The sequence below is a fragment of the Sphaerodactylus townsendi genome, linkage group LG11, assembly GCF_021028975.2.
Source record: "Sphaerodactylus townsendi isolate TG3544 linkage group LG11, MPM_Stown_v2.3, whole genome shotgun sequence".
Taxonomy (NCBI): Eukaryota; Metazoa; Chordata; class Lepidosauria; order Squamata; family Sphaerodactylidae; genus Sphaerodactylus; species Sphaerodactylus townsendi.
Genome location: NC_059435.1, coordinates 48,954,133 through 48,968,278, shown reverse-complemented (window position 1 = coordinate 48,968,278; position 14,146 = coordinate 48,954,133). Strand labels below are relative to the sequence as shown.

General features: G+C 41.3%; 1 protein-coding gene across 1 annotated transcript in view; it reads right to left on the bottom strand.

Moving 5' to 3' along the window:
* COL28A1 (collagen type XXVIII alpha 1 chain) overlaps positions 1-13,750 on the bottom strand; it is a 75,237-nt gene extending 61,487 nt beyond the window's left edge. The window contains exons 1-7 of the mRNA XM_048510411.1: positions 13,709-13,750; positions 12,243-12,411; positions 10,373-10,929; positions 5,862-5,882; positions 3,095-3,169; positions 1,523-1,573; positions 462-503 (exon numbers count right to left, since the gene is read on the bottom strand). Coding sequence (XP_048366368.1) covers positions 462-503; positions 1,523-1,573; positions 3,095-3,169; positions 5,862-5,882; positions 10,373-10,929; positions 12,243-12,372 — 876 coding nt within the window. The 5' untranslated portion in view covers positions 12,373-12,411; positions 13,709-13,750. The remainder of the gene's footprint in view (positions 1-461; positions 504-1,522; positions 1,574-3,094; positions 3,170-5,861; positions 5,883-10,372; positions 10,930-12,242; positions 12,412-13,708) is intronic.
* Positions 13,751-14,146: the final 396 nt, after the last annotated feature.

The following is a 14,146-nucleotide window of genomic DNA, read 5'->3' as shown; positions in this document are numbered from 1 at the left end:
TGTGCACATACCTATTCCTGGATAGACCATTTGAAATCAATGGAAATAAACCCATCTTGCACCCAGTGAACAAGTGCCCTATATTTCCATAGTATATATAACAGCACAGATGTCACCTGCCCAAAGGTGCTCAACCACATAATTATTAAATGTCATTTCAAGGCTTCCAGAAGCCAAAGACTGTTTGATTTAACAAAAGTTGGTTGTTGCCTTCACAATGCTAGTTTGAAGGTCTTCTGGTCATCTTCGAGAAAGGCAAATGAGTACTATTAATCTATGAAATCAAAGTAATGGCAGTACAAAGGGTCGTCATATTCCTGACTGCAAAGCCTGGCTGGAGACCTAAGTGCTCAGGAGCCTGTGACATTAATAGATGGGTTGTCCAAAAGGACAAACATTGAATATCTTTGGGGAGAAACCAAAAATACATAGGTAGTCAACAACTTTCATTTTCTTTGCACCTCAGAACCTTTTTCTCCAGGGTCTCCTTTTACAGCCTCGCCCTAGAAAGGAGGAATAAACCAATGAGAATTTGCATTTATGTTACAAGTACATGATTATTTTGCTAATACATTTATCCTTGTACAAAGTCCAACTTTGACGGTGATATTGTTTATGTAGTGCCATCAATGTGACTGGCTCTTTACAGAGCATAAGAAGCTTACAAGATAGGGTCTGACATTATACAGACAACACACACACAGGAAGTTGTCTTATACAGAATCAGACCACTGGTCTATCAATATCAGTATTGTCTACTCAGGTTGACATCTGCTCTCCAGGGTCTTTCACAACACTCACTGCCTCATCTTTTAAACTAGAGATACCAGGTACTGAACCTGGGACCTTCTGCACACAAAGCAGTCTCTCTCATTGGGCCACAGCTCCTCCAACCAAAGGAGAGAAGGGAAGTGGAAGTGGGGGTCAACATGTGTTCACTTCAGTCACATATACTAAACAGTCTCGGTGGGGAAGGACATGGATTTGGAGAAAACAAGAAACGGGGGATCATGCAGGTGTCCTGGAAAGCAACTCCTGGGATAGTAAGGGGGGAGTCATTTGAGGGAAGAGGAGCTTACAAATGGCTGAAGGGAGGATTGCACAGGTCATGGGGAGAGAAGCGTGATAAGAGAGCAAAAATAGAGAGCACATCAGAAATAACCATGAGCATTTTTTGGACAGCGTAGAGGACTGAAGAGGGGTGTGGAATATTGACTCCAGCACCTTAAAGTAAGATCCAAAGCCAGTCTAGGCCTTCTGTAGAGCTTAGACACTTTCTTAGGAATTTAGATTTGGCACTGCATTTATCAAAAAGGATGAGAAATCTCTAGGACAGCCTGACTCCCACAAGTAATCAGTTCAGGAGCTGCAGGTTGTCCATTCAGTCAATTGATCAGCAGTTCTATCCATCCCCCACATACACCAAAAAAAAACCCTGTCAATTTTTTATAGGTCTCAACTTGTTCTAGAACATTTTAAAATCCCCTGTTATTTAAAGGGGCAAATCCCTCTGCTCATTTACCTTTTCTCCTTTAGATCCTCGTTCACCCTTCTGCCCTCGTTCAGTATATCCCTTGGGCAAAAAACAAAAACAAAGACAGAGAAATATTATTAACTGTATGAATGTATTATCTTTTTTAAAAGTATTTTGATGACATGAAATTCCCCCCTTTCTCCCTTTGACACTCAAATTCACATGTTTTGGAGTATCCAGATAACTCTTTTTGGGCGATTTCACACTCACTGTGTGAACTCAAGTTCGACCTATGTTCAACCCAAGTGCTCCCCACATCCGGTGAATCCAACGTGGGTTCATCCTGCTCTGCTCTGTTCTGCCATTAAATTTTCAACTCCACCTCCGAGGTGGGGTAACCGGCAAAGCTAAGTTGAACTCAAGCGGAGTTGGGAATCTTCATCGGGTCGATTCGCCCGTTCAGCCAATCACAGACGAATGTTTTGGGCTTGCGCAGAATGGAAGACTTGCGCCGGCAAAAAGCGCACCTTTCCCCCCACTTCCGTATAACACTGACGACCATGTGCAGTAACAAAGGGCAGATTGCACGCCAGTCAACATTTTTCCTTCATCGCACCTCATCCCTCCCTCCTTTCGGGTGGCATGTTATAAACATTTGTCATTTTGGAGGGGAGGTTGCCATTTTGATCTGACTGCTGACAGCTGAGCACAGTTGAGTCATGGCCAGCAGTTGCTCCACCTCAGGATCCATAACAGACAGTTCTGACAAGAGGGTCAAAAGATGCGTTTCCAGCGCGAAATGGAAATGAAAGCTACAAGCATAAGAATATACACAAATTGCGCCTTCTTACGCACATTGCGTTGCGACGTCAACGCTACGTAGCTGTAACGTAAAAAAAATTGAAAAAAAGGGACGCACGTTTGCATTCCCGCCCGAACGCAGCAGCCAATCAGGCACGACGAGTGAATGACACGCCGAGGTGATCCCGCCCTCTGAAAACTCAGCTCCGGCAGGACAACCTCGACTGCTGTGGGAAGTTATGAGGGGATTGACATAGGTCGACTCTTTCTGCCTGATGAGTCGACCCTATGTCAATTCTCAAGTGCGAAATCACCCTTTGACATACTGAACTAGTTTCAGAATGTGGGGGACACAGGAAAGATGTCCAAAGATGACTTCAGTGGAGTGTAAGTACAGTGTGTATGGAACATGCCATCAGGTCACAGCCAACTTATGGCAACCCTGTAAGGTTTTCAATGCATCAGAGGTGGTTTGCCTTCCTCTACATAGCAACCCTGACATTACTTGTTAGTTTCCTATCCAAATACTAGCCTGGGCCAACTCTGCCTTGCTTCTGATATCTGATGAGCCTGGGCCATCCAGGTTGGGAGTGCGGGTGGGGAGTACAGACAGAAGTTTAACTCGGCCTTTCTATAGCTTCAACCCAATGCTGCTGCGTCTTTTTTCCCGAGCACATTATGAACCATTCCTCCCCTTCTGACATACGTTGCAATTTTTTTCAGTAATCATTATATTCCACTTTATGCTTGACTACAGGAAACAGAGACAGTTTGACCTCATGAGATATGAGCCCAGGGGACAAACAAAAATGTACTTACGGGAGGTCCTGGAGGTCCTTGCTCTCCCTTTTGGCATTCACAGCGCTTTTGTTCGCAGCGATCAGGCTCACAGCACTTTTGTTCATTAACAAAAAACATCAGCAACAGCGTTTCATATCTCAAAATGAGGGACACAGTTGTCAATCAACACTTTTACAACCAACCCCAGCAGTGAATTCACTAGAGCTTACTTTCCACTATACCCTGTCTCACAGAAAGATGCAAGCTCAGTTTTGAATTAATCCGCCATCACTTCCTACACCTTCATTGACTTTACTTGGGTCCTAGTGCCTGACACCAGCCCTCCAAAGGCCCCCCCCAAGCCCAAGCTGCCCACTGCCCCACCAGGCGCAATAAGCCAAGGAGACAGAGATCCCCTCCTCCTCCGGCTGGCAATTAACAAAAGAAATCCATGGAAGAGTGAATTTTGGGTGAGGGGGTGAGGGATATGGCTGGACTGAAGGTGAGAGTGGTGTTCTTTTTCAGTAGAGGAGAAAATCTTGGCCCCAGTCTAATTAAAACAATGGGGAAAGGAGATAGGGAGGACAAGGGATGGAGAGCCCGCTGCCTTTGCACAAAGGGAAGTCATGGTCAGAGCTTTGTCCCAGTCAGCCCTGCAAGAAGCCGCCACAGCTGCTCATCCCCAGACTGAGGTAGCCAGGTGGCTTCTGGGCAGGGCGCAGGGCACTGGAAGCCATATATCTGCTTTCAGAAATATAGGAAGCATCCTAAAGTATTCTTCAAATTGCACGTTTAGTTACCACACAAGACTGATAGAGATCAACAGAGAAACAAACCTCCACAAACAAATCACTATTTAAATCATCATTAACATATATTATCCATGCTAGTGACATCTAGAACTCAAAGCAAGTTACAGTAATTCAATATATTAAAAATGAGAAATGAATAAAGTTTTCTAAAGCAGATCAAGGCTTCTGCGCAACAGCATCTGCAAGAAGCAGAATAAATGGTTCTATTTTTGTGTGAGACAAGGTATAGATGCCAATGGTAACCTGTATCTTTGAGAGTCCTGGGGTCCACCTGATACCTTAGCACAAAATGCTGGGCTTCAATGATATTCAGTAGCAGCAGCAAGTCTTTCTGCTTGTGAATAGCTACCAAGGTCAGTGCGATACCCACTCTCAGATCTTCCCCAGGAGATAAAAAACTAGGGAGAAGTTTTGGAAGAGAATAGATGGGGAAGAGTTCAGCATATAACCCTTCCTGCTTATCCATGCTGTACTATAAATTAACCTTTGTCCACAGTTTATAGGAAATTGCAGGCTTCCCAAACACTATATACGTTTCTGACACAAGGCACTTCAGCCAACAGCTAGTTTGTTCCTAACTGAAACGCACACAACAAAATGCACACAAAAGCAAAACATATGCCTTGTGTGAAGGTTACTCTTCATTTCTTAAATAGAAATGCTTCCCCTTGTAGATTTTTAGTCCCAAGTGATCAACTTCACAATGAGAAGCTTTCCTGCTCCCTTCTTCCTTTCAGCTCCACTGCCACTCCTTGTGAGTCTTTTACTACTTAAAACGTTTCACCCTGGTCAGGCTGCATGGCCCACTCATTTATCTGCCGTGATTGTGATTCCAGGCTTAGGGCCAAACAATACAACACAGTAGACATCTATAATCAGACCGTTCCATGTGTTCTTTTGATCCTACAAAGCAGCTGCAAGGGAAATAATTTCAGATTGGGGAGGTACAGCACCCGGCACCTTTTAATTTTATGTGTCCTTGATCATACGTGTCTTTAATGTCAAGGATTTTTTAAAAAAAACTGTTTTTAATTTTGTGTGATTTTGTTAATGTGAATTTTTTATTATATGCACTTTTAAATCTGCAATCTATGCTTTTGGATTCAATGTACTGGCTCATCTCTGAATTCCTGTCTTTAAAAATTGTTCATTACATTCTTTCCTTTGTATCCGAGCACTTGGTTTTGCATGTAGTCGCTTTGAACCTGAGGTATCAAAGTAGAATACAGTTGGTCTGAATAAAATTCGAGAGGGTTCATTTTTCCTCCCATACTATTTTCTTGATCAAAACCACTTTCCAGGTCTGTCATTAACCCTGGTAGGGAAAGAAGACGGGCAAAGACAGCGTGCCTGTCTTCTTCCTATTGCTAACTGGAGACCAGAAAGGGGAGAGGAAAACATTAGCCTTTACCTACCCAGTGCTATGTGTGTGCGTATATAAAGTGGTGTCAAGCCAATTTATGCCAACTCCATATGGGGTTTTCAAGGCTCTGAGGTTTTCAGATGCTCTGAGATGGTTTGCCATTGCCTTTACTTCTGAGATCTGACGAGATTGGACTGGCCTGGACCATCCACTTTCCACTATACCCTGTCTCACAGAAAGATACAAGCTCAGTTTTGAATTAATCCGCCATCAATTCAGACCTTTGACTCTGCTTTGTGCTATGACCACAGTTGTTTTTCAAAGTCAAAATTCCATCAAAAAATCTTATTAAAAATCTCCAAAATAACATGCAATGCGGCCTTTAAACAGCCATCTGCCTCCAAAGGGAACACCATTGTCCATTAAATGTTTAGCTTTCTGGATTTTCCAAGAAAGACTTCCATGCTTGCTCAGCAACTGTTTACAATTATATGTGAAAAGTTGTATGATTTGGCAAATGGGAGTATGCTTTTTCCTACATGTGACTTATTTTTGTACAGAAAAATACTACGTGAGAAACCTACCAAATCATGTAACAATGGAATGCACAGTCAAAACCTATTAAACTTACCTTCTCGTTAAACAAAGTTTCCTGGAAAAGAGAAGACATAAAATATGTTAACTTCACGTGCCATTTCATGCAACAGTCTTTTAAATGGGATACAGGCTGGAACTAGGGTTGCCAACATACAGGTGGGACTTGCAGATTTCCCTGAATTACTGCTGATCTCCGCACTACAGAAATCAGTTCCCTTGAAGAAAATGGCTGATTTAGAGAGTGAACTCTATGGCATTATACCCTGCTGAGGTCTGTCCCCTAACTCTGTCCTCCTCAGAGTCTGTTCTCAAATCTCTTAAGAATTTCCCAACCTGGAGTTGGCAACCCTAGCTAGAACAAACAGCAGTTTCATGGGGTATAGTGGAAGTACTATATTGCAGACACAATGTGTACATAGACATTGCTTCTGTCCCATTCTCACATCTGGTCAAATAAGGTTTGCAGGTTTCTGAAACATTTTTAAAGCCTGTCAAACCTGTTTGCTGGATGAGGGCTCAGTACACAAGTGACAATTCCTCTGCCATGCCACTTCTAATATTTTCTGTGTATGTAGGGAAAAAATTTTGGGCCCTCTTATACTATTGTGGACACATACACTGTTAATAATTTTACTGCTACAAAAACTCATGCTGTAGTTACTATTGTTTGTACAGCGAGACTGACATTATTTCACCCCAGCAGGCTGCAATGATACAGCCACATAGATCTGAGTGTAAACTAAATGATCAAGGAAAAGTAAACACAACCTAATTAGACAGAGAGATGTTAAATGTCAAACTAACCCCTCAAGAGGTACCATCCTTTGACACCATTGCCTGCTACTGGTTTGGAACTTACACAAACAGTCTTGTTCCACCAGGCATTTCAGAAGGAAAGCTATGTTTGAGTACTGCTTTTAGTGCTGATGTTTGAGTTTAATGTTACTTTTCACTGATTATGACTTGTAATAATTTGTAAACAGCTTTGAAAAATGGATTTGGAAAGAAGTATACAAATTTAGCAAATAAATGAAAACAAACATGAAGTCAGGAACATTAACTGTTAACAAGGATTCCCAAATCCTGCATTATTTTTATTGTCTCTTTTCACCTATTATTTTCATAAAATTTCTCCTCTTCAAATTTTCCTGGTCTACTGAAGACTTGTTTCCAACTCTTGACATGTCTGCCTGTATATATAATCTTCACTTATTGGATTCCCTTAGGAACTCTTTAGTCTTCTACAATCTCAAATATTTCTGGCCTTTTGACTCAGTCATATCCTGTTTTTCTTCTCTTTTTTTACTAGACAGCAAATGGCCAAACTTTCCCTGCTATTCCTTTCATAAGATTATCTTTTTATGTTAATGTTTATGATTATGTCTATGTTAACGTTAATAGACATGGTTATGTTAATTTCTTAAATGACCTTTCTGCTCCAAGATCAGCTGACTGTAACCCTTGCTCCCCAAATTCCCTTTATCTATTCCAAATTTATCCTCCCAAAACTGCTTGTATCCTAGGACTGGGTGTGTGTTCTGATGCTTTGATTATTGAGTGCGTATGTAAATAAATTTTTAAAAAATTGTTCTCCTTTGGATTTCTTGCAAAAGCTGACCTTGGTATACATAGGCAACAAAGATCTTGAGCCTGACTGACCTCGCTAATTCCGCAGACAGACTCCCACCATTTTGGATAACATATGGACCTGGTGAATAGCCATATTTGCATGCTGTGTGAATCCAGTGGCCAAGATGCAATGTCTGGCAGGCCAGTCAATGAGCATAACGTGGAAACTGCTTGCCAAATGACCAGGGGCCTGCAAGTTTGGCTGGAGATCTTCAGTCTTTCACCACCATCTCACAGAACACCCCAACCTTTGATGAATGGGACTATTGAGATGCAGAGAGCAGCTAAGCACCTGGGATCAGGACCATGAAATCCTTGTGAACCCAGTACCCAGTGAACCCTCACCATCACCAGGGACAATCTTGTCACTGCTCACCACCATGCTTTCTGGAGCATGGTGGCAGAGCATGTTGTCTGTGTGGTGCTCTGTGCTTTGAAATGGCATAATGACACTTTTGAACCAGCTTGGAGGAGGATGCAGGCTCTCCCGGCACAGGGGGACCATATGAAGGGGGTGAAGGGGGATTGCCAGGTGCTGAGTACATTCTGGTGCAAACATCCCATATTTTGTCACGGGGGGAGGACACTGGCATCAAGTCCCTCTCTGGTGGGTATGTGGCCTTGTGACCATGGTGCATTCCCTGGGGACCAGTGCTCTGATATACCTTGCCACCTTCTCACCCGCAGGTGGCTCACTCAGCAGAGAGGTTGGTGCTAGCAGGTGATGGGGTCACTGAGGAGATGATTCTATGGTCATAGAGTGGAGTGTACCCTCTGGGGAAAGGGGTGACTGTGCAACTGCAGTTCCTTTCTTCTTCATCACTGAATTGCCCTCTCATATCTCACTCCCCCATCTCTGTTGCTCTTGTCAGGGAGGAGGAGAACTTGGGAGAGAGGTACTCTAGGATCTGGCCCTGCAAAACAAAGAATTGGCTACCCTGGATTCTAGAATGTTTGCAGCATTGCCTAGAGCATCTCCTCTGGCCCTGTCAAACAGACAAACACTGGGAGTTCCATAATTAATTAATACATTCCCAGTCACACGTGGTCCCAATTCTGATCAGAACTTTTGTATGCAAGGAGAGGGGTCTTAAACTTGAAGTAGCCCCAGGAAGCTGATGTTTTCTTTACTGAGGAAGTGTACATGTCCCAGTAGGCTGTGTGTGGGCCTGGGATTTATGTTCTAAGCATGGAACTCTCAGACTATATGGTGAACAGAACTGGGGTTGAAATGCAGGGGACATGAGGACTTTGCAATATGTAGCATCGTATACCATAGTATAACTTTCAAGAAATATCCCTGAGATTTAATTAATGGCACAAGATCACACAGAAAGATTTGTGTCTAACTGATTATATAAACCACTCTCACTATCTTGACACTTGTCAGATATTGAGCCCTGAAGTCTAAGACAAAACACAGCTCTCCTCTTAAGGATAACATCTGTGTTCCAAGGGGGGTGGTTTCTTTTTGGCTTCCTAACTCTGGCATTACCTTTCTCTTATAAATCACCAGAGTCACCAAAGCTTAAGACTGCCCTTCTAGAGGCAATTTCTTGACTTTTCATTTGAGTCAATTTTACTGACCCAGAATAAGTTTGTCTATTGTCCTGTTTCTGTTTGTGATATCTGCGTACAATCTTTTGTGTGACCCAATTTTTATATACCAGTGCTACTGTTATTATTCTGCTTGGGCTAACCATTGCATTTGAGGATAGTGTGACTTCCCAATCTAAAACTTATATAAATCTACAGTAAACTTAATCTACAAGGTCTGCATACTCAAAAAAGTCCATCTGCAGAAGAAGAAGAAGGAGGAGGAGGAGGAGGAGGAGGAGGAGGAGGAGGAGGAGGAGGAGGAGGAGGAGAAGAAGAAGAAGAAGAAGAAGAATTGGATTTATATCCCCCTTTCTCTCCTGTAAGGAGACTCAAAGGGGCTCCTTTCCCTTCCACCCCCACAACAAACATCCTGTGAGGTAGGTGTTAACCTACCTCACAGTGAGGTAGGTGTTAACCCAGTTCCTCCAGAAGAAGAAGAAGAATTGGATTTATATCCCCCTTTCTCTCCTGTAAGGAGACTCAAAGGGGCTCCTTTCCCTTCCACCCCCACAACAAACATCCTGTGAGGTAGGTGGGGCTGAGAGAACTCAGAAGAACTGTGACTAGCCCAAGATCACCCAGCTGGATGTGCTGGAGTGCACAGGCTAATCTGAATTCCCCAGCTAAGCCTCCACAGCTCCAGCAGCAGAGCAGGGATTTAACCCAGTTCCTCCAGATCAGAGTGCACCTGCTCTTACCCACTACATCACTGCTGCTCCCTGATCCAGCTGGGAATGGCTCAGCTGGATCAGACCCACAAGCATGAAGGTAATTTCCCTCTCCAGTTATTGCCACAACAACAGGCATTAAGTGGCTTATTATCTTTGAAGATGTTAATTCCATTTAGTCATTATGGCTAATAACTATTAAACAGACTTTGAAAAAATTAAGAAATATAACTGTTAAAAAAGGGATACAATATCTGTATCCCAGTGTTTTATTTATTTAGTTAGTTAGTTATACTCTACTTTTCTTCACACTATGGACCCTAAGTGGCTTTCAGTGCCATTTCTCCTTTCTGTTTTATCTTCAGCCTTGTGAAGTGGGTAAGGCTCAGAAACAGTGAGTGATCCAAGGTCACCCAATGAGTTTCCATGACTGAGCAGAGATTCAAATCTGGGTGTTCAAGATCCTAATCTGACATTCTAAAAATTGTATCATGTTGGTGCTGTATAGCTATATGAAGTTTAAGCTATCCACTTTGAAATGTCGCAGGCAGTACAACTTTCAAATCTCAAAAACCTATAATTCTAGGAAATGAACTTAAACATACCAGGTTTACTCAACTGTTGTGGAATCTGTTAAAATATTACTTACCAGCTGGTCCTGGATTTTATCTGTAAGGTTGGGTTCATCCAAGATTGGAACAGGAGTCTCAGGAGAATCTCCAGATATCAACCGCAATTTGGTTCGATCGACAACATTAGACAGGCCAATGGTGATGAAAGATACTCCAAGAGCTCTGGCATCCTTAGAGATACGCTGAACATCAGGACTGTTTGGATGGTCAATACCATCAGTAATCAACAAAACCACTTTTATGCTTTTTTCCCGGCCTTCTGTTTGGAACAGGTGAGTAGCATTGGAAATAGCATAATAGGTGTAAGTGCCATGTCCAATAAAGGACATTCTAGCAAAGGTTTGCTTAAAGTTCTGCAGGCCTCTCCAGGACCTAAAGTGATGGTCAATAATGACTGAGCTGCTGAACTGCATGATTGCCAGCCGAATATCATGCCTTTGGACTCGACTGGGCTTCAGACGGAAAACTTTGTCACTCAAGAGGTTGACAAAATCTTTCTGGTACTGAAAAGGTTCCCCTCGGGCACTTTCAGAAGTGTCCAGGATAAAGAGGATGTCAATGAAGCAGTTGGAATCTATAAGGGGACAAGACATTATAGATAATCAAACTCACGTGGATAAACAAAATGATCCAGTAGAAGTAGATAAATGGAGATCTAAACTAATTCACATAGGGAGCAATCCTAAGCAGATCTACTCAACACTACATGAGGTACAGTCTCCAGTATGAAGTAATTTAACTGGGGGATCAAGGCCCCAGAGATACAGTCATGAGCACAACACCCTGTGAGGTAGGTGGGGCTGAGAGAGCTCTGAAGAACTGTGACTAGCCCAAGGTCACCCAGCTGGCATGTGTTGGAGTGCACAAACTAATCTAGTTCACCAGATAAGCCTCCACAGCTCAAGGGGCAGAGCAGGGATTTAACCCAGTTCTCCAGATTACAGTGCACCTGCTCTAAACCACTACACTACGTTGGGTCTCCCCTCTTTGACCCACATAGGCCCATATATCATGCAACATAAGTTTATGCAGCATCCTCCCTATCATATGAACTGGGAAATCATATGAACTGGGCCTCTCTGTGATCTGCTGTTCATTTCCAGGATCAAATTCACACTGGGACCAGTGATCTGAATGGTGATTGAGGGTTTGCAGTGCTTCCCGCCATGCCATTATGTTGTTGCCCAACTGAAAATATAATTCAAGACACCAACGACAGAGAAAGTTTAGAAAAGTTATCAGGATCATTCTCCAAACTGTACTAGGGGAAAAATTCTTCCTGCATTCCAATACACCAATAAATTGAACTGTAACCCATTCTCTCAATCACCCCATGGCAAAAGGTCAACTCCAACCCTTGTAAGGAAAAGATTGTAAGGACTGAAGATTGTATGATTGAATGAATATAGGCTTTTTTCAGAGATGCACACAGAGATACTGGCAGATGAATCCAGCAGAAGTAAGTCTACTCTCTCTGATGCAGCATTTAGATTACATTTACTATTTTAGATGAATTGTTAAGGGGAATCTCTTCTGCCAATTTCAAGGACTGAAGTGTCTTAACTCCAATTTATAGGATATCTTAACCCAACTTAAACAGTACTATGATTTATCCTACATGTTGGACTATCTAGCAATCTGGACGTCTTCCAGCCATTCTGGTTGTACTGTACACAGTTTCCAAGAGAACATTCCATGAAAATTTTCGGTTGAGTTCCTTTATGTACAAAAAGATGCCCATTTAGAAGAGAATAATAAAGCTCCTTGTCGTCCAGTACTGATGGGAAACACGCAAAACGGTTATATATTAGTTCGCCATTTCCGTGGAAATTATTCCACTAAGTTTGGAAACACTTCATACAGGGAGTTCTAGGAAAATGGTTTTACCCTGAAGATTGTCTTGTCTTTGTAGAAGAGAACTTGGCCTTTGTCCCCTTCTTCTGGTTTGTCCATACACTATACAATTTGTAGCAACAGCCAAAACAAAGAGGAAAAAGACAGAACGTTTTTTCCACATAGTGACTGGAATCCAAAATTCAAAGATTTCTCACTGCTCCTGTTAATACAAAACAGAAATAGCTGTTAGCATACATATTGATAAACCTATGTAAGCATGATACAGTTTGTGTAGGATACCTATGATAACAGGGTTATACAATTTTTAAAAGGTTTTTCAATTAAAATATTCATTCTTAAAATAAAAGGTACGGATTTTTCTTTAATGCAGCAGATTTGCTGCTGTGGTTCCTATGTTATCTATACCTATATTAGAACATGGAATATTGATCAAGATTCATATTATCTCTTTAAACATACATAAATATTGCTTATTTATATATTTCACTCCAAACAATTGCACTAACAGTTGACTCTGGCAGATATACTAGGAAAGACTGAAAAATGTGTTGCCTAAATCCAAATGTAACTGCATTCTACTGAAAATACTTTTCTAGCATCCTCAACATAAAAAGACAACTTGGGTGTCTGTGTGGGTGTGCCTTTACATTCTTAAAAAACAGACTTAACAATAGTGATTCTCATGTGCTTTGCTTAGCTTATACCACTTGATATTTTAGCAAGAACATTAACTGTGAATAACCACAACCATTTTATCAGCTCTAGCAACTTATAGCAAAACTATCCATAAAAGTAGTAAAAAAGAGGCAATATTATTTCTTTTTGGCCCACTTACAACTTTCTGGATTACCATGTATTTCCTGAATAACTCTGTTAAAGGACTTGTCCAACGTACTTATTACTAAAAATCACAACAAATTTGCCCAGAAATTCTTCCTGGTTAGAAAAATACTTTCAAGACAACACGACAATGAACAATTAGACCCAAATTCTGTTTGAATATTAGTGCTAAGCTTCACTCAGCATTTTGATATAATTTATTCAATCTTTTCCCAAAGACAGAAAATCAGTGATAATTTACTTTTAGCAATATGACAGCTTTTCGATTTAGGTTCCATTTGCTTTTCATTTGCCAAGACAAACTATTATGAAATTATGTTGTCTTACCTTATACAGCACAGAAGATACACACTGCAGAATAAATAAACTATGCACAAATATTAACTGGAAAACTCATTCCTATTTTTTTGGTAAAAGGATAGCATCTTTAAAATAAATAATTTGTCTTGGTGCAAATCAGGGCACTTTGCAACTGGAGCTTTCATGATCCTTTAGTCATATTTTATTAGTCCAAGTTAATGCAGAGTGGTTAGGCATTTAGCCAGGTCTAGAATTCGGGTGGGAGCATTTACTTTAAAGGAACAGACGATCTGAAAGAGTTTTTGTTTTTTTTACAAACCAGCTTGATATTATGTAAACAAAAAAGAAATTCTTACCAACAACTTCTAATCATTTCTCTGACCTTCTGGAGCACTTCTATGCCCTAGCATGATAATATTATTTAAAGACACTTCCTGTAGGAGACACTCAAGAAACAAATGTATAATAAATATGTCATACTGAACATCTAAAGTTCACACATAAATGTTGACAATCCCTGATTAATTTTGGGAATGGGTTGGATCCAATCAGTTTTTCTGTTGGTGAGAAAAGAGGGCGGGGACTTCTATTTTAGACCACCAAAAAAACTTTGATCAGAATCATGAGATCTGCCTGCAGATTGGGAGAGATAGTGAGGAGGGGGATTAAGTGAGATTGAATTAAAACACAGGGTCAACCCAACCGAAAGTCTAAAAATAGAAATGCATCTCCTCCCCTCTTTTGGGACATGCAGCAATGAATGTGGATTATCATATTTTGGTGACTATCAACAT